The sequence below is a fragment of the Cryptotermes secundus genome, unplaced genomic scaffold (assembly GCF_002891405.2).
Source record: "Cryptotermes secundus unplaced genomic scaffold, Csec_1.0 scaffold1044, whole genome shotgun sequence".
NCBI lineage: Eukaryota > Metazoa > Arthropoda > Insecta > Blattodea > Kalotermitidae > Cryptotermes > Cryptotermes secundus.
In genome coordinates, this window is record NW_019738363.1 from 1,124,481 (window position 1) to 1,151,290 (window position 26,810).

Here is a 26,810-nt window from a genome sequence, read left to right on the forward strand (position 1 = left end):
CAGCCCCAGATGATAGGTGAGGGTGATTGTGGAGCAATTGGTGGAATGAAGATTGGCAGGGGAAACCGAAGTACTCTGAGAAAACCTGCCCCAGCGCCACTTTGTCCACCACAAATGCCACTTCACCAGGCCCGGGATCGAACCCGGGCCGCCGCGGTGGGAAGCCAGCGACTAACCGCTTGAGCTATGGCGCGGCCAGGCGTTGTAGTAAGTCCAGCAGGCAGTGAAAATGCGGAAACAAGAACAAGTTGCTAGGAAAGAGAAACTGACTGTTGTCCTGAAGAAACAACAAAACGAAAACAAACACAAAAAGTAGATCTGGCCGAAACGAGGTGTAATGACACGAAGTGGTTAATGAACTTGACTCCAACTTTCGTCCGAACTGGAAGGCGAAATGTTCAAGTTAACACAGTTGAACACTTGTACAGTCATACACTTACACATCTCATTTTGTTGTTAATTACAGCTTTAAATCCGTACCAAGTAAAGGGGAAAAAAATGTAGGTCTGCAGTCCAAGTATGTGCGAGTGTTTTAAAATCCTGTTTAGTGTTTGTATCTTCATTTAAGGCTGACGACCTCATAAATATATTTTTATTCGTCATGCCCCCACTTAGAGGACTAGGAACTAAGTAAGATGGCGCCATGTCCGTTCTAAGCATTTATCCGCTTACTTGGAGCTGGTGTTTCTGCACAAGCCATATACTGTTGTATATATTGTATTTGGAATGTTGCAATATAAAGTGTAGTAACTGATTTTTCTGTTTCAAACCAATTTTTTTTTTCCACATAAATTGTTGAATAACAGTTTTCTCTATTGCTAGTGGGGTGGGACTAAGTCCCTTGTACTGCGGCCACTGCTGGCCTATTGTACCAGCCCCAGATGATAGGTGAGGGTGATTGTGGAGCAATTGGTGGAATGAAGATTGGCAGGTGAAAGCGACGTACTCGGAGGAAACCTGCCCCAGCGCCACTTTGTCCACCACAAATCCCACTTGACCAGACCCGGGATCGAACCCGGGCCGCCGCAGTGGGAAGCCAGCGACTAACTGCTTGAGCTATGGTGCGGCCTAAATAACAGCTCAATAACGGATATAAAATCATACACTGCTCATCCATTGAATCTTTTAGTGTCATATGTAAAATATTGGAATGAGGACGGAGAGAACTTGTCGTATCATTTCGCGTTCATATTATATACTCTGTGGACGGAATATTTATAATTAAAATTGACGTTACTGTCCCTTCTAGACTTAAGTTAAATCAGGACTTGATATAAATACATAGATATCTCGAAATCGATACATATGCCTACTGCAAACATTCGATATTCGAGATTTATTTTTTCAGCACTCCGATCCTGCTCTGTTGCTGTTCATTTGCAGTGTTACGTTGTTGTCGCCATGTTGACTGTTTGAAAATTTGGGTGTACCAATATTATTTGAATCTTTGTTATACGTAAGTTCAGTAAATATATTTGTGTTTACCATTATGGGCCCTGAAGGTAAGGCAACAATAATGTTGTAGGTGAACAGCGGAAATCGCGTATATTTGAGATGAAACTTGATACTATTGAACGTGCAAATGAAGTTGAATTATTACAAGCCAAGGGCCTTATCTTTAGACTTGAATTGCGCCTCTCTGGTAAAGATATATAGTCCTAATATTATTATTATACAATTTATAACTATTTTAGATCCTTAAGTGATTCATTCCTGGCTTAAATAATACTTTATACGTATTTTTGCAATGTATTGCCATTTGTATCCATTTGTAACACACAAGTATATTGGAAATACGATAATTCGAATTATAATACGAGTTTCAGGAATGCATTGCGGTCTTACGATGAGAATGGCCCGTGTTTCTTACCTGGCCCTTCCCCGTCATATGTGAAATCTCTTATATGCAGTGTTCGGGCGTCCACTGCAAACACTTCGCCGGTCACACTGTGATGAAGTGTCTTGAGCTTGCCTATGTATTTGCCATAGTAACCGGGGGCTTGCGCAGTCGATAACTCTGAAACAGAAGAGAACAAAAAACTGATATAAGTGTGAAAACATCAGCGAGATAGGCAAATATATCAGACCCGTTTCTAGGCAACGGCTCGGTAAACACGTTCCCATTACTAGCTAGTAGATTCTTAATAATGCAAAAGTTGGACTACAACAATGGAAGAACTGTGTTTCCTACTTTTGTCCCTGCCGAGAGGTTATAAGCGATACCAGGTCTGGAGCTTAGTTGTCCCCTGTGTGGAGGTGGGGTCGGATACCTCCACCGTGACTCTGCGAGTCGTAGGAGGCGACGAAGAGGGACGTCTCAAATCCGAGACAGTAGAATATGGTCGCGAGTCCTAAGGGACTCGGACCGGAGAAAGACTGCGCTGGCAGAGTCCAGCAACATATACAAGAGATAGACCCGTCCTCTCGTCAGAGAAGGCGCTCCACAAAAACAAGACCGTAACGGTCAAATAGTAAATATCTGGTCATGAGCCCCAGATGGGGCTCGACACCAAGATTTACTGACTGACTGACTGACCGTCAGTCGCAAAGTAGCTTTGACATTCAGCTTAGTTATGGAATATTAACCAGCGGGAAATGACGTGAGCGAGTGAAGCTGAAAAATCTCCACTATTAGAAGCCGTTGCCAAGGAAAGGCTGTTGAAGACACATAAGGCTGGAAAGGACTTAACGGGTCCTGTGATTATTTATGAATTGTGGAGATTAGCTGTTGCACTGTAAGTACCCATAGTTCCGAGTTATTATGCAGGAGTTTATTAGAGAAACAGCCTACACTTCCGTTCGAAGCGAGACCATTGTATCAAACAATTCTGATATTAAATCAGTCTTCTTCGCTATCTGACATGTGTAGTACACGTTCGAGAAAGTTTTGTGATCCTGTAAAGAAGTCAGTCCCGAGATTTGGATAGAGTTAAAGGTTAAAAATACACTGAACACGGAAAAGTGGTACTGGAATGCCGCTTGTCTGTCTGTATACCTGTATGTATGTGCTGATATGCCTTTCGCTGGCGCCTACGCTCTATTTTCAAGAGTTTGTCCGTCATAGGTCAGTGTCTGGTGAATCCGAGCGTTTAGTTCCAAACACTTGGACCTAGCTGATGGGCTCCATCTGTTTGAATTTCAGTCATTTATAAAGGCATTATGTGTAAATAATACTACGTAGGCGACATCTTTATCAAAATGGCGGCCGGTACACCCTCCAGCGGCTCTTATCAATGGAGTGTAATGGCTTACTTCCAGTCTTTGATTTTGTAAAAACGCCGTAGAACCGATGACATTGTGAAATAAATTGTACACCACATTATATCTTAGGATTTATTTGAGACCATGTTTGTGACAACCAAAATGAATATGTAATAAAAAAGGTAAAGATGTCCCTGCGCTCAACGAATTAAGCATTGCCCCATGAAGGCGTATGGGGGGAGTGAATATATAGATCAACATTTTATTGACCTCGGCAGTAGATGGAGGTGAGTTGTCAGATTCACGTTCTTGCCGCTTTATCCCCAGAGAAAGATCCCCCAGAACCCATTGGATAGGAGGTTAGGTGGACCCCAGAGCCGGTTTGGACGATTTGGAGAAGAGAAAATTCTTGACCTTACCGGGACTCGAACTCCGACCTCTCAGTCGTCCAGCCCGCAACCAGGCGTTATACCGACTGCGCTACCACATACATAATACTAAAGTTTAATATATTTAAGATATTTTATTGTTAAACTAACAGCATTTGTTAATTGAGAGTGTTTAGTTTTGTTTAATTTCTTGAGGTGGGGTGAGACCGAGTCCACTTGGTACGTCGGTCACTGATTGGGCTGTTGTATCGGCCCCGGATGATATATGATGAATGTGAAGTAATCGGTGGAATGAGAATTGGCAGGGGAAACCGAAGTACTCGAAGAAATCCTGCCCCAGTGCCACATGACATGATCTGGGATCGAACCGGGCCACCGCGGTGGGAAGCCAGCAAGTAACCTCTTGAGCTATAAGAGGGCCTAATTGAACGTTAGATTTTGCTTTGTAGTTCCTGAATTGTTATTTTGAGATTGCTAAAATAGTCTTCCCTGTGGAGGTCAGGGCAAATAACCTTTAGTTCATAATAATGATTAACGTTCTGCATGACTACATAAAATAGAAACGGTAAGAATTCCTCCATTCAGGGCAGTTATTAGTCACTGGTAGTTAATTTAAGTTTTTCGAGATGTGAATCCGAGCTGAAACTTTCTACGGGAGCGTTCAGAAGCTCTCGAAAACGCTAAATCAGCCGAAGGCAACAATAGAGTCCACATATGTACGTATCTTGCCACATAGCACCTGCTGCGGAAGAATCGATTTAAATCGGACAGACGATTATGGCAGATCTGGAACGGAGCCAGGTTCTAACTGTAGCCTGCATTCTGACCGCCTGACCTTCATCAAGGTCTTTGTAACCGCTGTACGGAATCGTGCTTTTCCTCGCTCACTCCTCGCAGAGTAATTTGAACGAGTGTATTTATTGAGTGCGGTAAGAAAAGGCTGCCCCTATGCTTGGCCAAGGTAAAGGTATAATTTGCCACGTATTTCGCACGGATATGTAACCTGGTGTCTTGCCGTGAGTATGCGTGCGTGCGTGCGTGCAGGGGTTACTTTACGGTGCTGTCAGTAATCAGATTATATATCGGCAAATTGCATGACGATACATGAATAATGAATTTCGAGGAAAATGCAAGGAAGCTGTCGTGACGTAAGCGGGGCCCTATCTATTCATTTGCCAGGAGGGACTGAGGCAGACCACAGGATAGGCTGTAGTGTTCTAGTCGAGATCCGAACCGACCACTCCCTGAGTACGGGTCTGGAGGTTGACTGCTACGGCAACCCTCTCTTTATCTGGACTTGAAGGACGAAGGCAAATCGCAGGAATTTGAGTACAAAATTCTCTGAAAAATATTTCGACCTAATTTCGGAGAATTTAGGATGTTACGAGTAAAGAGGAATGCCATGATAGTATTTGTCCGATAGTCATGTCGAAATGGTTTAGAAATGTACTCGTAGCTCAGCTGAAGGAAACAAGAAATGCCTGTACAGTTTTAGTGGAGATATCATTTGGAACACGCGAGAATAATATAAAAATGTATCTTCGGGAAATCTGTTTTTGAGGATATATTTCGGACGAACCTGGCTTAGGATCATATCCAGTAGCAGGGTTTGATGTTGGAGCTGCTGAGTTTTAGTGTTTCACTACTGCAGTGTTATTTACGTCGTCATATGTTCTGTGCCGAACATTTCTGCCGCGCGGTCTGAGACATGGAATGTCTTCCCCCGCTCCGATACTGGGGTCGTAGGTTTGAATCCCACTCGAGACACGGATGTCTGCTTTCCTTCTGTGTTTGTGTTGTCCTGTGTGGATAGCGGGCCTTGCGGCAAGGCTGATCTCCCGTCTAAGGAGTCCTACCAACCGCTCGTAAAATCCATAATTCAGATTAATTCTGACGGGAAACAGGCCATAAACCTAATAAGAAAGGTATAATAATAATAATAATAATAATAATAATAATAATCTGTGATTATGATTTATCTTGGATTTCGATCTGGAGATGCACCGACGTCAGTTAAATTATATGTCAGTTAAACATATTGATCGGAGAAAGGCCAGTCAGATCGAATGATATACGAGCGAAGCTTCGTGACTGATTGAGAAACTTTCCCCGGTAACTGGCACAACTTTCATATCAGACTTAGTGCGATTTTCTAGCCACTTCACTTTCCCTATCACTGACTGGGAAACGTTGAGTTGACAGATGACTGAACTGTCTGACCTGTCATACTTGAGACGCGCTCTGCACTTGGAGAAACGTAACTGCTCTTGAGTTCAGACCGTCACATATACAGTCTACTGAACTACACAGTGAGTGGGGATAACTCAGTTCTATCGATACGACCTTCGGGATGGACAGCTTGGGTTTGATTCCTGATGGACGCAGGGATATTTTTCTGCGCCATTGCGTCCATATCACTTCTGAGATCCGACTAAACTTTCTGTATATTGAGTACCGGGGGATTTATTCTTCATGGGGTAAAGTGGCCGGAGCGTGAAGCGGAGTTTCATTCAATACCGTGATTTAGATGACCTGAAGCTTTACCTTCACGTAGGGGAAATATTTCTAACTACAATCGTTCTATTTCTACTTCAGTGTCTTGTCCTCTGAAACATTGCGGAGTTAAAGTGTGGGGCATGGAGTTTCCCGACTGGGGATGAGTTTTTCTGTTTCTGACTACTTTGTCCAGAACAGGTCTGAGGCCCGCCGTGCTTCCTATTCCGTTCGGTATCGGCGACTCCTGCCCTGATGATAAAACGGTCGGTGCATGAGGCTGACAGGTCACTTCCATCCAGTGCCTAAGTTAAGAATGCGTGGAGCTATACTTCCAGTTCTCCTTTAATCTTCGTGACATGGTGATTAATTAAGGACGGGGATAAATCTTCCATACCTTACAGAGTTACAGCGCTTCAGAACAATACCAACGTAATGAAATTACAATCCAGAAAGAAATACGAAACATTCTGGTTTTGTTAGTGTCTCTCTTGTGTAATGAATCAGTCTGTTGCTTAGCCTGTCAGCCAGTTAACGAAACTATTATTCAGTCACATCAGTTTATGATCAACAGTTCATTTAATGTATGAATCTATAATTTATTCACTCTGTAAATCATTCAGTTAGTCACGTGACCCGGAATTAATTAGTCACCCCCCCAATATTAAGCATGCAGTAAATTAGGCCAGTAATATGATCAGTGATTAATTTAGTCCGGAGAAGTTCATGGAGGTAGGCCTAGGCCCACTGGGGCTGTAGTGCCAAGGAAAATAAAATAATTTAGTCAGTCAGCCAGAAACTTTTCAATCTTGACACCCAGAAAGTCATTCTTCCAGGCCAGCCACTTGAACATCATTAAATTTAGTCAATATTTTAGCCACCCATTTAACATGTCAGCCAGCCAGTCATTTATTCAGATCAGTCACCTGATCAGCAATTAATTTAATCAGTCAATTATCCACTAATTTATTCAGACATATTTGATTAGACAGGTCACCTCGCTAACAGTTAATTTAGTCAATAACGCACTTATACAGCCTTGTTCAGTCAATATTCACCTGACCAGTTCATTAAATTTGTCATACAATTACTTATTCGGCCTGTTAGCCTTTCAATCAGGCCGGTCACTTGACCAGCATATAATTCAGTCAGCCAGTCAGTGAGTTGCGCCACTAGCCACTCTGCAGTTCACAGGATCAGTCAGTGACTCAACCAACAAGTTGCCACGAAAAATGCAGCCACGATGTAAGCAAGTCAGTGTGGATAATAGAACCTCAGTCGACGTGCCGGTAACCTCTCAGCATCCAGGTAACGGTGGTGCAATGGAATGCTGCATATCTGCACGCCGGATCAAACGCTGTATAATTACCACGTCATCCTGACCGCTACCTTCCCGATCCTAGCAAATTCATCATTGCAGCTCGCGTGCCCGCTTCGATGGCCACGAGGAAGATCTACTTAAAAAAGTGACGACCACAGATTGAGATTCCTGTGTCCAGGCGCCATGCCATGTAGTCATATATAAGGCCCAGAGCTAAAGCTCACACATAGAACATAGCACTACACAGAAGAGAATGGACGGGTTTATGCTCTGACCATTTTTTATGACTAACTTACCAGCTAACCAGTTAGTAATCAACGAGCAAACTATTTATTTATTTATGGTTTGTTTGAAGAAGCTGTCAGAACCTCAGAATTTATAATATCTAATAATACGATTCCGAGAAGTTCATGAAGGTAGGCCTAGGCCCACTGGGCTGTAGTGCCAAAGGGGGAAAAAAATACGATTATTAGCAATTAATGATTTGGAAAGAATGTGAACTGAAGCAGTCGTGGCCTAATTTGAGGTACCGTCCTGGCACTTGCCTGGAAAGACTGAAGGAAACTATGAAAAACTTCAGTGAGACTTGGTGAAGATCGCAAAAATTCAAAATTTCCGCTTTTAGAAAATAATTTTTGGCATTTGTTTTTGCGTTTATAAGAAAACACTAGCTGGATGAGGGTTTACTGTACTGTACATCCCGTAGTTTAGGTACCTAACCGCGGCGGCTAACACAGTGCTGCAGGGATGGCTGGAAACTTTGTGAGGAAGATGAACCTTTGCGGCTTGATACGACGGATATCGTGCCTGCATTGCATCGATTTGTGAGACACAAATATTTGGATATTCCGCACACAGATACATTGAATGGAATGTTCTTCATTAACAGGGAATCATTTACTAATCTCATATGTCCTCTTGACAGGACAGATCACAACACCTGCTCGTCCGGCATGTCGGTATCAAGTGGCACGCTGTTGTCCCTAGTTCCACGGCTCTAATTAGCTCGAGTGGCAGGCTGCAGGGGAAGCCCCGGACAGTAGTCTTCAGCACATTGTTTCTCAGTGGGAATCCATACACATGTGAACTCCTACTCTCTATGGGTATGATTCTTAGTTTCTCACACAAAGAGAAGAATATGACGGGGAGGAGTATATTTGAAGTAATAGGGAGAGGAAGATATACGAGTCTGAAAAATTCGTAATGAGGAGAATCATAAGTTATAGTGTCCACCTGATGTTGTTAGTAAATGTTTTCAGTTCAGGGAGAATGAGAAAGGATTACATGCAGCACCCATGGGAAAAATGAATAAGGCATATAGCAACTTAGTCAAAAAGCGGCCTCCGTAGTCTAGAGGTAACGTTCCCACCCCATGACTCGTAGTACGCGGGTTCAAACCCGGCGGAGGTCGTGGAATTTTTAAGGGCAGAAAAATTCAGGGAACAAGTCCTCCGGGAGGGACTTTAAGCCGTGGGTCCCGTGTCGTAGCTTTACGGCACGTAAAAGAACCTCATGTCTCCAAAGGAGGTCACTGAGCAAAATTCAAGGACATTTCCCGCCCAACAGTAGTCTCTAACGCCTCTGATAGATGGGGGAAGCATTATAGATACCGCTAAGCCAGTAGAGGCCGAACTCGCTGGCTTGGTCGGGACTGATGGTAATCACCAGTATCGGTAGGGTATAGAGACTGGTAGAATATCATAGAGGGAAACACAATAGACCACTGGTCTAAATGCATGGGGGAAACCCACCCTCTCCAATAACTAACTAACTAACTAACTTAGTCAAAAAACGTGAACGGGAAGGTAATTCTGTATGCCTAGTTATAGGAGGAAAATAATCGTAGCTCGTAGAGCCGTTACTATTCAACGACCGCGAGATAAGCAAATATACCAGAGCCGTTTCTAGGCAACGGCTCGGTAACCATGTTCACACAGCAACACACGAACGCAACAATGGCACAGCAAGAAAGAAACGGTGTTTTCTATGTGGTCCATGCGGAGATATAACCGGGAAGATTTGAGGCAATTAGTTGAAGTAAGTCCGAATGTGAAGAGAAGACTTTATATGTGTTATTTGGAGCGTGTAATTCAGGGAGACTGGTATAGATCCTGTGTTAAAATCCGTTGCAAGGAAACGGGTAATGGAGAATGTAATAGACTGAGGATACTAGTCTGTGTGTGTGTGTGTCAGTGATCTGTAAAGTGTATTCACGAGACGTGAGTTATAGGTGGTCATTAAATCGAGTCACCAATCAAAACCCCGTCTACAGTCACACGTAACTTTATGATTGAAATAAATCTTAAAGAAATAGGGTGTCAGGAATTCTATTTGAATTCATCTGGCTCAGACTAGGAAACAATCACGGGATGTGCTTCCTCTCTCTCTCTTACTGTCAGCCATTGGTTTCGAAACTATGTGTACTGACACTCTCTCAGCTAAGAAGTACGTTTATCCGAAACGTCGATGGACTTCTACCGAACTATAAGGCTTTATATCTCAGACGATAATATTGTAAATACGAGTAACACATTGGTTTGTGTAGTTCCCGTGGACTTTTAAATAGACATTACCGTATTTAACGACGCTCTGTCAACTTCGGAAATCACGTAGCCCAGCATGGATTATTTTCGGCCGATAACGAACTCTATGGTCGACTAGTGTAGCACACTGTTTCGCATTAGTGAGGCCTGGAATTCAGATAGGGACCCTAAAAGCGTCTATACTCGTTGTTTTATGGTTTTCATCCATCCTTCGAGACAATTGCTGGAGCAGTAGCTTGAACTAGGCCGGTTAGCTAAAAGGTAAAGTCCCTGTTCTTAACTACACGTATTTAAAAACCACGTCACGGAGACATTTGAGAAGGGGGTATAGCTACGCCATTCTTGAACACGCCAGTAGATGGAGGTGAGTGGTGAGCCTCACGTCCCGTCTGCTTTACCTCATGCGGAAAAGTCCCTGCTACCCATTTGATAAAATGCGGGGTGGAAACCAGCGCCGGTCTGAATTCTGTGCAGAAGAGAAAAATTCTTACCCCTACCGGATATGCAATCCCGCTCAACCTGCTCGTAGTCTGTCGTTATACTGACTGAGCTAACCCGGCTCATAAGTCGGGTTAGCTGTCTTTCACATTCAGTTCAGTTCATTAATCATTGCTGATCATTGATAATCTGATGCTATCTCTAAGGAATCGAAATGCCAAAGGCCGCTGAATGTTGCCAATTTCTATGTTGAAATTAAGATAGAAATTTAGGTTGTACGTATTTGTTGTTGAGAAAAATGAAAGACTGATGATTGAATTTTTTAGTTTTTGTATGCGGTTATGATACTACATTCATGTGTATGGCGGGGTACATCAGTTATATGCAAGTTGCCTAATTCTGGAACCTCATCCGGATATCTATTTCTATACATACTGTAGCGTATAGACCCGTTGCTAAGCGATGACTCTGTAAACAGCAGACGTTGCTACGTAACTCCCGCTACATACCCGCACCCAACAATAGAATAACAGTGATGCAACCCATTCCTAGGCAGCGGATCGGTAAACACGTGTCTACAACAATATATTGATTATTGGAAACGGTGTTTTCTGTTCGGTCCGCGCATAGTGGTTATAAGGAAGCTTATTGGGGCGAACCAGTTGTGAGTTGACAGTCCGGCTGTGAAGTAAAGAGTTGGTTGCAGAATACGGCTGTGAAAAGAAGACTATATATATCCTGTAGTTACAAGTGAGGCCGTTGTAATTACTGTGTTAAAATCCGTTGCCAGGATACGACTAGTGAAGACTGAGAAGGATTAGCGTGTCCTAGTGGTTTGTAAAGTGTGTAGATCAGCGATAGCGCTGTATTAATTGCGGTTCCGAGTCGTGTCCATAAATCCAATTACCAATCCATGCCCCTTCCATAGTCACGCTTAATTCGTGACAATACGTACAGAGCTCCAAGAAGACAGTCATAATAGTTGTTGGGTTCTGTTATGCGGTTTGTTTCCTTCGGCAAAGTATAAACAAATGTGTATGGGAAAAATTTCTGTTGTGATTTTATTTGTGAGCACTGTACCGAATTCCTTCACAGACAGACGAGTAGATTGTGTTTCACAGCAACGGCATTTGTCGTAACATAACATAACATAACATAACAAAAATAAAACTGAATCCACGAGTAAGAACAGCGAAGGTCACCTGAATTCTTTCTACACTCGTTTGTTTCTTTGTTTGTTTGTATAATACTCATTAGAAGTGAATATAACTGCTGTAGTTTTTTTCTCTGCTCCAAACGAGTTAGGTTCAAGCCTGTTCCGCATTCATAACCATGAAATCTTGCATTTTAGCGTAATGTTGTGTTGTTATAAATTTCAAATATTGCTACTGTACCGTCTTTACACAATCATATTCTCCGTAGACTCTCTGGGCTGTATCATCTTTGCCGATTTAATCACGCAAAACATAACAGTGCAGAGTGAAAGTCGCCGCGCTCCCCTAATGATTTATTGATTCTTTAATTATTTCACGATGATGTCACAGTACTGATTTTGTAGTGATATGATGAGCAGACAAATTTAATGGTATTCTCCAATCATTGTTATTGCACTTAGAAACGCTACGAAAAAGACCGTAGTCATGAGAGTATGTAACCGAACTCCAGGTTCGAACCGGATACCTCTAAAATGCCAGTCTTGAATTTACCGTTACCTCAACGAAGCGGGTGTTTATTTTTCCCCAGGCACCTCTTCACATCTCTGAGATCCAAATGTTCTCTCCACTTTATTATCAAATATCACCGCCCAGTGAAGGAGTTTTAGATGGACAAGGTATGTAGCATACATTGGCTAGAAGAAGAATTGAGACATGGTTTTAGTGGAGAAGCCAGAAGGAAAGAGACCACTAGGAAAACTTTGACGTAGGTGGGAGGATAATATTAAGGGGAATCTTGGAGGAATAGGATGGTTTGAACTAGATTCATCTGGTTCATGGTAGGGACCAGTGGCGGGCTGTTATGAACATGCTAATGAACCCTCGGGTTTCATAACATTTTGAGAATTTCTTAAGTAGCTAAGCGACTCTTGGCTTCTCAAGAAGGACTCGGCTCCATGGACTTAGTTAATTAGTTTAATCGTCTTCAAGTGAATCGTTTTTAATGAACAAGCCTCATCTTTTGCATAAAGGTCGAAGTAAGGGGTCTAGGTTTAGGTTTAGAAACAGAATAACTGAATGGGATTTGAGGTTTTATAGGCGATGAAAATTAGCTTTATGATCGTATACAGAGTTATTCACTCGGAAGATGACCCAGCTTAATAATTATAAACCACGCAGTAACTTACTGATGAAAACTAAATTTAGTAACACTGTGTACTTCGCAACACTAACCGGGTGTCTTCCTACCGGGTTCGAGCCATTTTTGCAACTGCTGCAGTCCTGCCTGTCGTGCTCGCTACAGCTATCACAAACACAGAGCCTCTTGTCTCCAGGAGGAGATAAATTTAGTTCAGAATCTTCTGTAACCGCATCTACCGAGGTATGCACTCATCAAGTTCAATTTCCATCCGTAAATTATGGCGTGATGAATAATTATTAATTCGTTCTCTCTTCCGAGTGAATCACCCTGTAGGTTACGATACTTTGAAATTTCTTAGGTGGTCACCAAAGTTTCGGAGGAACACAGATCCACGGTTTTGACAGTAGACATGAATTCAGTCCTGAAAATGGATGCAGAATATTACTCCGAAATATGTATAATCACCCACGAATGTCCACGATGTCATTCAGAAGGCCACAGTCTTCAAACAATATGTATACGTAAGAGAAAAGTAAAGGTATCCCTGTAACAGGCCATGGATGCCCGTAGGGTTGTGAGATGTTGAGGTTCCCACATTTTCTAGACAGTCGGCTCATAGATGGCGGCAAGGTTGTCAGCCCTACGCGCCGGCCTCTCTTTACCCCCAAGAATATTGCAAGAAGATTCTTAGTACTCATTTCTGTTAGAGGCTAAGTCGACCTCAGGGCCATAGTGCGGCTGGAAGGATTAGGTTAATTGAAAATATCGAATGATCTCATCGGGATTCGATCTCGCGACCTTCCGGCTTGTAGCATAGTGCCTCAACCACCTACGCTACCGCGTGCCCCTAAAACAATATGTATGTTGTAATTTAATTGGGAAAGTATGAATATCCCTCAGGAAATGGATAATATTTAGGCGGATATGAATCTTCGGGTTTCCTAAAAGGCGATTAATGTCTTAATTGTCCGAGTGGCATGTTTCGTGGTGTTGCTTGTTTATTTTTTTCTCATGAAAATTGCAAGTTTGCGAAGTAAGCGAGGCACAGAGATGGCAGTTATGACCTCGCTTTCATACTGAGAGAAGTATCGTGTTAGTGCGTTTGTTAAGAGTCTGTACAAGAGCTCGGTGCTGGGCCAGACAGGTAACGAGAGAAAAAGTTGGTCTGAATTTTTCATCACATTTCCTCTGACCCTCTGACTTTTAAATATGGAAAAGGATGGATATATGCAACTTTCACTCGTCGTGCTTGGTCAGCCGGCAGATGCCTTCTTCCGTCCGCGTTACCTAGTTACAGCAACAGTGACATAACGGTGGGAGTAACTGACTTTTGTTTATCGTTGAAATGTTATTCCATATCGTTTTGTATAAAATATAAAGGGCACAATATCATTATATTAATTTTATTTGATATCTTTAATGTGATTAAAATTAGTATTATTATGAATAATGCCTTCTTTTGGGATGTGGCGCCGTGTAGATATTTTGTTAACCGACGTTTCGGAGGAACGTATCGCCTCCATCTTCAGGGTATAAGAAATCCGCGAGCGAAGAACCACAGTGAGGTTACGATTTCTTATACCCTGAAAATGGACGCAATACGTTCCTCCTAAACGTCGGTTAACGAAACACGTACACGGCGCCCCATCCCAGAAGACGACCTTCCTCGTAGTCACCTCCGTGAAAAACTCAAAACTTACTAAGTATTATTATGTTTAATATAAAAATAAAGTTCAGCATGATTTTAAGTATTAATTCTGACTGAATGAAATTTGATTGATATGGTGTTTGTTTCTTTTTCTTAAGACAAATGAGCGATTTTGACTACTTAGAGTAAATGTTTGAAAATATCTGAGACAATTTTTTATTCACGTATTTTTATTTTAAACCATAAATGTGGGTTTACTTTTGTAAGTTTTCATTTTTACTAATTCGAAGTGAGTAATGTATTGCAATAATGATTATAATAATGCAACTTTCAGGTTTCTATCCTTTCTGCTAGATATACAGGATGTAACTGAACGGTGCTGACAAAATTTGGGCTCGAGACCCACATACATAAATATAAAATTTTGATATTAACATGTGTCAGGTACTATTTTACTTGACACTCTGTGTATGCAAAATTATTTATTGATTTGTTAATTACTCAGTGACACTTCATAAAATTTTGAAGGTGTATAGAGTCGGATATTAGGATGATTTATATAAGATAAAGTACAGACCCCCCACCTTATCGTGGTGAGGGGGTTTGAGTATGCCAAGGACCCTGAGAGTTATACCAGCGGTAGCGTAGCTACTGGCAGGGCCTCCCTTGCTGGACAGGTCAAAGGGTAGGCATCAGACGGAGAGAGACACCAAAAACTGAAGCCGGAAGCAGCGTCATCAGCAACGACTTGAAGCACAGAGCAAATGATGCTCGAGATGGTTCAAGTTCGTATAGCAACAGGCGTGACCAGAGTGGTTTGAACGGCTGTTGTACTGCGATGTGGAAAGCAAATGGAAAAACTACCACATTATCACTTTTCCTGGATAGTCCCTTTCCAAAAACAGAAGATCGCATTAAGTGGAGGAACTGTTTTGGAAGAGACTGTGGACCTGTCGTCTGACAGATTACTGATGAATGAATGAAAGTACAGATGAAAGGAAAGTAAGAGGTTATGGCCTAGTTTCAGCAACCGTTGCGTCGTTTTTCGTGAACGGCTGAAGAACTTAATACAGGCTGACCACAGGCGCGAGATTGGAATCCAGGACCTCCCGATTATGAAGCAGAAGTGATAACCTTAGGTCATTTCATTTGATCCAATTTGCTATTCTTTAATTCAGCGAGAAGTTCCTAAAACCGGAACCTCAGTCAATATAACCGGTGTCTCTGCCAAGATTCGAACTGAACACCTTCCGAACACAAGTATAGAGACTTACCTCTAGACCAGAATGTTCGGTAGTACTAGTAATAATAAATAGAGATTTGTAACTCTCTAGACATATTGAGAAGTTGCTGTGTTGCTGAATTCCTAGATTTCCTCAGCCTTTTGTCGAGGATTTACGCTCGGAATTGACAGCTCCCTCTAATTTCCACATACTTTCACACGATCACCTCCCCGTTCGAGTTTTGGGGTACTCATGGCGATGACCCTAAACTGTTGCCGTGTAGCCTCGTGTGTGTTTGCTGACGTTTCGGAAGAATGTGCTACTTCCATACTTATGGTAGAATTGCGACAGACATCTGTGTAGTTACTTCCGTGAGAACCACAGATCTCAAACAGCGATAGTTTACGTAAGCACCGTCAACAGTCTCCTTTTCCTACAGGGGATGTAATGTTTCCTGTGAGGTACGGAGAGGCTTTTGAAATATTAGCTTCGACTTAGAAAGCATCATTCATTCGGAGGAGGAAGAATATGCACTTAGAATTCGTAGGGCCCCGGCATGCATAGTGCTGGCCACGTTTGGTGAACACGTACAGCTACAGTGAGTTTTTGTTGTTACGTGAACTTCAGTATGAAATAATCAGCGCATATGACAAGTAGAGCGTGGTTCTCGTGAGACAGTTATTACGCTCTCAGGATGACGCGTGTGCAACTGGAAGTTCCACGTCAGAAACCACTGGAACTCTTCAGTAACGGTTCTTCCAGGAAATGATTGGTTCCAAATAACTCGTATTGTTACACTCAGAAATAATTTCAAACTTAACGCGTACTTTAGATATATGGTAGAGTGTAAAGTTAAAGCGTTCCTTTATTTAATTACATACAGCACAGTGCATTCTGAACCTCAGCACTAGATGGAGGTGAGTGATCAGCTTCACGCCCAAGCCGACTTACTCCCGGTAAATACTCCTCGGTACCCATTAAATAGGATGCCGGGTGGACATGGTCTGGAAGCTGTGTGAAAGAGAAACGGCTCTTCTTCTGCCGGATTTCGGACACTCATATCTCGATATTCCAGCCGGTAGCCTAGTCACTTTACCGACTGAGCTATGTAGGATCATGTAGAAACATGGACAGTTACTTTTATAAATGGCAGTGCCGTAGTTAAGACGGTTAGTCGTCGGCTTCCCACCCCGGCGACCCGGGTTCGAGCCCAGGTCAAGTCGTGGGATTTGTGGTGGACAAAATGTCGCTGGGGCAGGTTATCTCCAAGTACTTCGGTTTCCCCTGTCAATTCTCATTCCACCGACTGCTCCACATTCATCATCTGTCATCTGGACCTGGTACAATAGGCCAGTAGTGGCCGCAGTACCAAGTGGACTCAGTCTCACCCCACCCCAAGAAACTAAAAAAGCCGACTGTCTAAAAGAATTATATTTTCTGGGATATAACCTCATCCAGTCCGTTGAAAGTCAGCCAACATTTCGGAGGAGCATACGACTCCATCTTCAGTGTCGAAGAGAAAGCCAAACAATAAAGCTGCAAGAGGGAAGTAGCAAGCAGAGTTCTTGCTTGAATTTATCTGCAACCCTCAAGATGCAGGCGACGTGTTCTTCTGAAACACCCGTTAATTTTAAACGGGCCACACGGCGTTATATCCCAGAAGACAGAACCACTACTGTGAAAACCTCAAATTCTACACAGTTATCTTTAGGTCACTACACTTCGACCACCTTACTTCTGAGGCACGAACCCCCATACCCAGACGATGGTAGCCTGGGAGGACCCCAGCGCCTTTCTTGACGCCTTGGTGTAGATAGTCAGTTCCCCTTTTCGAAGTCAAACACCGACCGTTCAACCCATAGTGTACAAGTACTTACTATAGGATTCTGACGATGGTGTATAACACACAGAGATATTGGATTTTCAGACTTTATCCATCGTCCTGGTTTTTAAGATAACTAAGAAAAAACACGACGTTTCGGACGATTGGCTCAGTGATTGAGGCTAGCTCTTTCTAAGGGACCCAACAGAATAGTGTCTTACCTCACCTGAGGACGGAAACAGATCCAGTTTCCGAAACGTCGTGTTTTTTCTTAGTTATCTTAAAAACCAGGTCGATGGGTAAAGTCCGAAGACCCAATATCTCTGTCTATAGTGTACAGTTGAGCCGGCCAAACAATTGTCCCTGGCGGCAGGGGTAAAAGTTTCTAGGCTGTGAGGGTGTGTTCCTCCACTCTACTCCCCTAACCTGTTTGCTGGCGACTCACGTCTGATGCTAGTGTAGAGCTAGTAACCCACCAATAGAAACACAGCAATGGAGCGCAGGATGAGAGGGTAGATGCTCGAGGATTCTCTGTCCGATACAACGTAACGGTAGAGAAATAGTATCTTGTTTACTGTCTCCTTCCTCTTCCGCTTTTCTCCCCCTTCTCCTAACTCTTCTTCACCCTTTTTCTACTCATTTTCTCTTTTTCCTTATTTTCGTTATCTTCCTTCAACCTCCTGGTTCTCCTCTTCCTCCCTGATGTTCTTCCTTTCTCTTTTCTGTCCTCACCCTCACAGTTCAGGGTCTGAAAGGAACCGTTGTGTTAACGTAAGGGAAACTTGTCCCTGTGCTTAGTTAATTAAGCACCACGCCATGAACACGCGTCGGATAGTAGAGGTCTAGCTCCACAGTCACTGTCCTCGGCACTACATGGAAGCGAGTGGTCAGCATCAGGTCCCTCCCGCTATATGTCCGCTGCAACAGCCCCCTACCCACTGGTTAGGCGGCTGTTGGATCCTAGTGCAAGTCTGGACCCTGTGGGAAAGAAAATTTCTTGCACCTGTCGGTCATGAACCCCGATCTCTCACGCCGTATCCCATCGCCAAGGTGACTTAGCTGTTCCGGCTCCTAGCTAACGTAACCTATAGAAATACCACGTGAATCTGCGGAACGGATTCAGTTGGCTCAGATTAACGTCAACTCGTGAACTTTTTCAATAATACGTTAATCCTTCAGGATTTACTGACCAGTCTAATAGCTATTAACTTCCAAGACGACCATATTGAGCGTGGTTAGTACAGACACACGTTATGGTTCTGTGCTATGCACGATCTAGCTTAGAAGAATTCTTCATGAGTCTCCTCCGTAGACAATGCAGAATAATTTTCCCTTCGTCAGTGTCAGGAGAAACTTTTGTGTTTCCTCGGTGGAGTAAGTACGCAATTGCCTCTCGGTAAACGCAGAAACTCGACACGCATCGGTGAGGCGCCGACTCTGTCGTAATTACCAGGCACTCATCGCCGGCAGCACAGCCCCTCCTGAAGTCACATCATTTTGGTTGCAGACGCTATTGTTTATAGAGTTCGGGTTTGTCTCTGTCAGATGTGCCCCTTACGCCTTTCATTTCTTTCAGGGTAAATAAACCCGACATAATCTTTCACAGATAGACGATCTTGTGCGTTATACGTAAAAGTACCAACTTTAATTCCTACAGTGCCCAGACTTCCAGATTACACTTTTATGGGTTGTATATACGTATATACACGCGACATGTATATGTCCCGTATGAAGGCGGGTTGGAATGCATCCGCTGTACCCCTGCGAGTCGTAAAAGATGAAACGAGAACCTGGTGCCTGGGGCTGTAATTGGACAACCCTGTCATTGGGGGTGTCGGGCTGAAAGGAATCCAAAATAAAATAATTATATCTCAGAAAACTTTTATTATATACATTTATGGGTTACACCATTACAAAGGAATATTATTAAAGTTCTTTTTTCAGAGTATATAACTTTCTCAGTAAATTTCAGTGTGGACTCCCTTGGTGCCACGACACATATCCAGGCTTGAAGCATGTTTGGTGTTACAATAGCCACAGCGTCCTGTATGCGGGCTTTCGGGTGTTGCAGGTCGTTGATCTTAACCTCGTAGGCAATGTTCTTCACACAACCCCAAGACAAAATTCACTGGGGTTAAATCTGGCGACCTAGGAGGCCAAGCGATTGGTCCACCTCTGTCTGTCCATCTCCCAGCCATCTCCCTCTCTTTCTCCAGGTGATTCCTAACATGGTAGAAATGTCGCGGCGCCCCTTCTTCTTGGAGGATAGTTTCAGGTGGTAATTGGGGCAGCGGATACAGCTCCAGCATGTCCGAGTACGAAAAGAAAAAGGGTCCAATAAACTTGTGCATTAAGCCGGCCCACACGATCACTTTGGGGCTGCCTCTCTCCAACAAACATGTGGCATATGGATACTGACTGCCCCAAAATCCTGCAGTTGTACCTGTTTACAATCCCTTTGACATGGAACGTCGCCTCGTCCGAGCACATTTCGCGGAGGAAACGAGTGACGCATCAATTCTTTCTAGCATGACCACAGCGAAGTTTATGCGTGCTACTCGGTCACTCGGTTGTAGTGCATGAATCATTTGAATCTTGTATGCTCTTAAGCAGAGCCTTTTGTGTAGCAAATCGTGCACTGTTGAACGTGGAATTTGTACGTAACAGCAAGCCAGCAGAACGAATTGATTTGCGCGGACTTCGCTGGAATGCTTCTGTAATGCGATTGACATTTTCTTCAGAGGTCCGTGTCTTTCCAGGAGATTTTATGTGCAGTAGACCACCTGTAGTCCTCTGTTTGTTGTCCCAGAGCCGAATGCTTCTCTGTGTACGAGGTTGGTGTCCGTATAGTGTTCTAAAACGACGCAGGACAGCCATAAGACGTTGTAACTCTGCTGCCAAAACACGCATCGAACCTGTTCCTGTGATGTCGACATCGTTACTGAGCTCGCAGAAGGTCACCAGCTGGCGCATGCGCGTAAGCCGGGAATAAAAAAAATAGTTTTCCGATGGCATAAACCGGATACGTTTATGACAATTACTTTTCCGATGTATACATTTTGTATTTTGGGTACCTTTCATCAGGACACCCTGGTCCTCCAGGTTAAGGTTGAGTTGGAAAATCCGAACAAGTGAAAACCAGGTCAGCTCTGGCAGAATCTTTCAAGGAAGGCTGTGACTCAGTGAGGACTGTTCTGCCAATGGTGATGATATATATAAATATATATAGACCCTCATAGACTGAGGGTGTTTGAGAACAGACTGTTGATGAGGATATTTCGACCACAGGACGTTGGAGAAAACTGCTTAATGAGGAGCTTCATAACTTGTACTCTTCTCCAAGTATAATCAGAATGATCAAGTCAAGGAGGATGAGGTGGGCAGGGCATGTAGCACGAACGGGGGAGACGAGGAATGCGTATAGGATATTGGTGGGAAAGCCAGAAGGAAAGATACCAGTGGGAAGACCAAGGCGTAGGTGGGTGAACAGTATTAAAATGGATCTTAGAAAGATAGGATAGGATGGTATTGATTGTTTTGATCTGGCTCAGGATAGGGACCAGTGGAGTGCTCTTGTGAACACGGTAATGAACCTTCGAGTTCCATAAAATGCTGGGAAATTCTTGAGTAGCTGCAGAATTGGCGGCTCCTCCAGAAGGGCTCAGCTCCATGAGTAAGTAAGCAAGTGTGTATATATATATATACACACACATTGATCTGGCTCAGGATAGGGACCAGTGGAGTGCTCTTGTGAACACGGTAATGAACCTTCGAGTTCCATAAAATGCTGGGAAATTCTTGAGTAGCTGCAGAATTGGCGGCTCCTCCAGAAGGGCTCAGCTCCATGAGTAAGTAAGCAAGTGTATATATATATATATACACACACATACATACGTATATTAGATTATTTATCTGGCTTTGCTGAAGCCTAATACAGAAGTAGAACGAGTAAGTGTAATACATTGAAAAGTTACTTTGTTGACCTTAACGTTAATATAAAATAGAAATAAATGTCGTTTATTTTTATAAAACTGGATAATGAATATCTAAAAACCCGTAACTGGTAGACACATAGAGTAAACAAGTCTTTTTTGTTTTGTTTTTCAGTTCTGTTTTGTGCATGAAAGCTCAGTACGCCAGAGCGAATAAGGCAAATCTATTTTTATAGCCTTCCCGATTTTTTGTTATATTTCAACATAAAAATTTCCCCTATCCGGACAGTTTACTTGTCTGGGTTAGTTTTGAAGGTGTCGCGGTTGTGACTATGAGGAATACACTCTTTTGGGATCTAACGGCTTTAGGCCGAAAAGTTCCCGACGTTTCGGGGGAACGTATTGCCTTCATCTTCAGGGTTGAAAAGTGAGACAAAACAAGCAAAAGCCGGAAATTTCAACTCAGCTTGCCTCCTGTTTCTGCTGGTTCATTCTTCACCTACTCTCCATCTTGAAGATAGAGGCGATGTTATTCCGAAACGTCAACCTCTCTTCGGACTACACGGCGTACAGTCTTAAAGGCCGCGATGTATGTATACATTATTTGAAGTTTTTACGATGACAGATAGATTAATATTTATCGCTGTTTTACTAATGTTATTACATGTTAAATATCATTATTAAATTTTATTTACTCTTTCTCAGAATATACGTGGCTCGCTAATCAGATAGACTCACCCCCTTAGGGTGGTGCGCTCCCCACTTTTGAGATTTTATGCATACGACACGTAAAGAACAAGAAGTAGTTAACAGCTGTCAGCTGTACTGCCGTTTCATATCTCCGAATACTGTAAAACATAGTTTACAAGTGCATGTGGCATGCCTTGGTTTCATATGTGGTGGTTATGTAGGATACTGTGATCAAGTATGGTTCGAAGCGTGCTAACGAAGAATGCGGATATCTCAGGATATCATCGGATATTCTTTTAAAGTAGTCAGTGTTGCAGACTATGGGACCAATTTCCAAAGAATATATTAATATTAGACACCATAAATGAAATGAGTTCTGTAATTTGCTTGGCCCACTTATTGGTCTGATAACTGGAACAATTAAGAGAGACTCCTTTCAATGCTCTGAAAAATCTTTTCTAGTAATAATCATACACGAGAGTACGGTAGAGTGTACTATCCATTCAGATAACATCATACGAATTCATTTTAACTGCTTGTGCCCTCTGTGCATGAAATGAAAGTTACAGGGATACAACCGCTTTACTGGCATTGAACTTGACGCTCTCATACCTCCATCTTTCTGTGGCGGAAGGGAAAAGATTACTTCCAAAATATATTACACGCTTGGGAGGATACATGAACTGCATGTATATTGATTTATCATCAGTGTGTGAATGCTACTCCTACACAGACCAAGCTTGGGATAGTTACTCAACTGTTGACATTTTGTGTTGCTGTGGGCACAAGTTCATTACAGAAATCCAGTAAATTTACCCAGTCTTAGACTGGGCCAGTCCAGCTCAGATTCTCGCAATAAAATTACTAAAAATGGCCTTTCGGCGATTTAAAAGCGATAACTTTGTAAACGTTTATTTTTCATAACATTCTTGGTTTAATAAACTTTGCAGGTGAATGATACGAGGTATGGAGCCGTTCTAAAAATTAATCGAATGGAGTACAAGCATTTTCAGTTGCGCTTCTTAGTAATTTTTATGCTTTATGGGCTGCAGTGGTCGGTCATTTCATATATTAAAATACTGTTTCGAAACTAACGAAACTACGCGCGTCAGGGAATACAAGATGGACAATTGTTTATACCTCAGCTTCATTAGATATTCACCTTACTTACTTACTTACTTATTTACTTACTCACTCATGGAGCTGAGCCCTTCTGGAGGAGCCGCCAATTCTGCAGCTACTCAAGGATTTCACGGCATTTTATGGAACCCGAAAGTCCATTACCGTCTTCACAAGAGCCCTCCACTGGTCCATATCCTGAGCCGTATCAATCCAATCCATACCTTCACATCTCATCCTATCTCTCTAAGATCAATTTTAATATTATCCACCCACCTACGCCTTGGTCTTCCCAGTGGTCTCTTTCCTTCTGGCTTTCCCACCAATATCCTATATGCATTCCTCGTCTTCCCCATTCGTGCTACGTGCCCTGCCCATCTCATCCTCCTTGACTTGATCATTCTAATTATACTTTGAGGAGAGTACAAGTTATGAACGTTAGATATTCACCACATTGAAAAAAGCTTCAAATAAGAGCTGTTATCCTTAATAAGATCTGTATTTATATCTGTACCAATACTTTGTACACTGAGCCACTTTGTTCTAATGCACAACATATTATTACATAATCAAACCAAGAGTTCGCCAGGCCAAGTGTCATGGGCGAGTAGACGAGCAGTTCGGAAAACCACTAGGTAGACCTAGACGTAGATGGGAGGATAATAGAAAAATAAACTGTAGGGAAATAAGGTGGGGGATGTGGACTGGATTTGTCTGCCTCAGGATTTGGACAAATGGCGGCCTCGTTTGAACAGAATAATGAACTTTTGGGTTCCATAAATTGCTGGGGATTTCCTTAGTGGCGGAATAAATGTTGACTTCTCAAGAAAGACTAAATTTGTTGGAGTTAGTTAATTCAGTGAGACGCACAGCAGATCACTGATGGCAGAGCCCTACCCCATTCTCATTCAGTAGTTATGTACGCATCTACAGCACGCTGCAAGAACTGACTGGTCTTTGACAAGAAGTTAGAAATGGAAGGAGGTTGCACTTCGGACTTACGAGGCCAGCTCATTTACAGACCCAGCACTGCATGTTCCTTACATTTGTTCGCTTTTATTGTCCCTAAATTTCATTTTTTTATGCTACAAGTTCAGTGTATGCGGTTATAGTTTTTGTACGTTTGTTGGGAGATGTTTTTTGCTTGCGTAATAGCGGTAACTGTTATATGCTGCTCTGGTATTCAAGCGCTGGCCTCTTGCTTCCTTCATCAGCTCGCTTTTTAGTTTTATCTCATCTTATTGCTCTCCCCTCACGTCTCTAACTTCTTTCAATCCTAAACATGCAGATTATGCGTAATTCTCTTTGACTTCCGTCGTACCTCTTTACAATTTTTGTTTCAGATTTAAATTTTCATGTCTATGTTTATGCAGTTATTATAATCAAAATTGCTGGGTTTTTGGAGTTTGTCCATCATCTGGTATTTTAAGAAATAGAAAACGTTTCGAAAACTAAATCTGTTTCCTTCCTCAGGCGAGAGGTGAGATGCGTACTTTGTTGCGTCACTTAGAGCTAACCTTAGCCCCCGAATAGCCCCTGTCAGATTCACTACAACCACTTAATTACCGGAGACAAGGTTCATTCGGAAGGAGATAACAGGAAAATATGCAATAAAAATCGTGATAAAGCACGCACATTCGTGGAACTAGTATAGAAAGGGAGGTAGAAATTTATGCTCCAAATCTAGCCAACAAAAGCAAATGCATCTCCCTCCACATTAGCCTGGTCCCAGGTGATTAAATTGCTGTAGTGAATCTGACAGGGGTTGTCTAGTAATTCAGATTGATTGTTTCTAAGGAACCCAATAGAGTAGGTGTTTCCCCCCTCACCTGAAGACGGAAACAGATCTAGTTTTCGAAACGTTGTGTTTCTGCTTTCTAGAATACCGGACGATTGACAGAGCCCGAAAACCCAGTAATTCTGAGTGTTATACATCATCATCGGAACCCTTTAGAATCCAGTTATTAGAATGTTTTCTTTTATTTCCTCAGATTTCCCGTCATGGCATATACTCGTATACTTCTCGTCTTCACAGTTCTGTCTCATTGCACTCACTTATGCTCAATGATGAATTTGGTTCCCTTGTCAGAATTTTGTCATAATTATTTTATCACATTAAGTCGTATTTATCGAAGTTAAGAAATTAGGCCACCGGTCAAGGTAGCCGAGCGGACTAAGGCATGTACTGTCTTCGCTCGCTTGGAAACCGGGATCGTGGGTTCGAATCCCACTCAGTGCATGGATGTTTGTGTTTTTCTGTGTTTGTCTACAGGTAGAGGCCTTGCGGCGAGCTGATCACTCGCCCAGGTAGTCCTACCGATTGTGTAAGATCTAGAAAAACCGAAGTGAACGGAGTTCATGGAGGTAGGCCTAGGCCCACTGGGGCTGTAGTGCCAAGGAAACAAAAAAGTTAGTCCACTTAACGTACTATGCAGAATCTGCAGGACAATTTGAATGTAAAGCAGTTACTTCGCACGTTTGTTTGTCGCGATACCGGCAAGTAGAATCTTGATCTGTACTCATAGGAGACTATTTTATAAATATATTCTCGTTGGCCTTCATATCTCTTCACTTGAAATAAGAATCTCCATATGCAAACCTGTTAAATAGAACAGATATGACACTACACATACCGAACGTGTTGGCTGTGTAGACTTGTGTTCCGGATGTGTCTGGTTCGAATCTCTCACCGAACACCGGCTGTTCTTGGATTTCCGAAGTCACTCCAAACAAATAACATAATAATGTCCCGATGAGGCTACAGTCGCTTCCTTAAGAATCCTTTTCAATTTATTAGTCATCCTGATATTTGAAGCCTGGTCTAGAAAACCGAAATTAACGGCCGTGGGGATTCCTTGATTACCCGCAGAGCTGTGTTAGCGGTGGTTTAAGCTCTTGGTAGGGTTGACCATGCTCGACATGGCGAAGGGTAGGGGCACTACGAAGGATAGCAGTTTCGTCTGAATGGCCACATGCCATGAAGGAGGCCAAGGTTCTCAGGGGACCGTGCAGCCAAGCAGTAAGTAAAAAATATCACCACATGACACGTCACGATTATGGAGTACTATGTAATACTGTTCGAACCTCAGAAGTAGCATTGCCGCTGTGTTGATATTACAGATTCTAAGAAATAAAAAATTTCAAGCATGGTGTGGTGTCTTATGGCACGATATATATACCAAGTTCACTAGATATTATTAATTTTATTGAAAATATATTACCGTTGACGAACGCATGGGCCTGATAATACCGTACGTCCCTCTTTCCTTGTAAAATACGAGAAGTAGTCTCGAAAGGAATCTGGTGTAAAGTGAGAGTAGATGTTTATTGTGGGAGTTATCTCACGACGTCCCAAATACCTAAGATTATATGGCGTTGGATTGTAGGTTGATCAATGAATGCTGAGTTGGACAGAATTTGGAGATAAGGTGTTATGAGCTAATAGGGGTTCTATATCGTAATTTTCTTGGAGGAACTGAGGAAAACCAAGATGAAGTTAAGTCGGGATAACCGGTGTCCCGGTTATCCAAGCCCAAAGCACCTTCGGAATTAAGCTTAGAGAAGTACCGCTACATCCACCTGCTCAGTAATACGATTTAGCAGTGAAGTGTAGTATTGATGCATACTGATGGTGGAAGTCTTTAGAATAGTGGGGATTCGTGATGCTTAATTAACAAATTGTGACCTATCTACCTA

The 26,810-nt window shown here is 42.6% G+C and overlaps 2 protein-coding genes across 2 annotated transcripts in view; one reads left to right on the plus strand and one right to left on the minus strand.

Moving 5' to 3' along the window:
• LOC111870973 (protein Skeletor, isoforms D/E) overlaps positions 1-26,810 on the minus strand; it is a 101,304-nt gene that overhangs the window by 64,464 nt on the left and 10,030 nt on the right. The window contains exon 2 of the mRNA XM_023863665.1: positions 1,871-2,017. Within this exon, the coding sequence (XP_023719433.1) occupies positions 1,871-2,017 (147 nt within the window). The remainder of the gene's footprint in view (positions 1-1,870; positions 2,018-26,810) is intronic.
• LOC111870974 (complexin) overlaps positions 1-26,810 on the plus strand; it is a 765,449-nt gene that overhangs the window by 53,622 nt on the left and 685,017 nt on the right. The window lies entirely within an intron of this gene.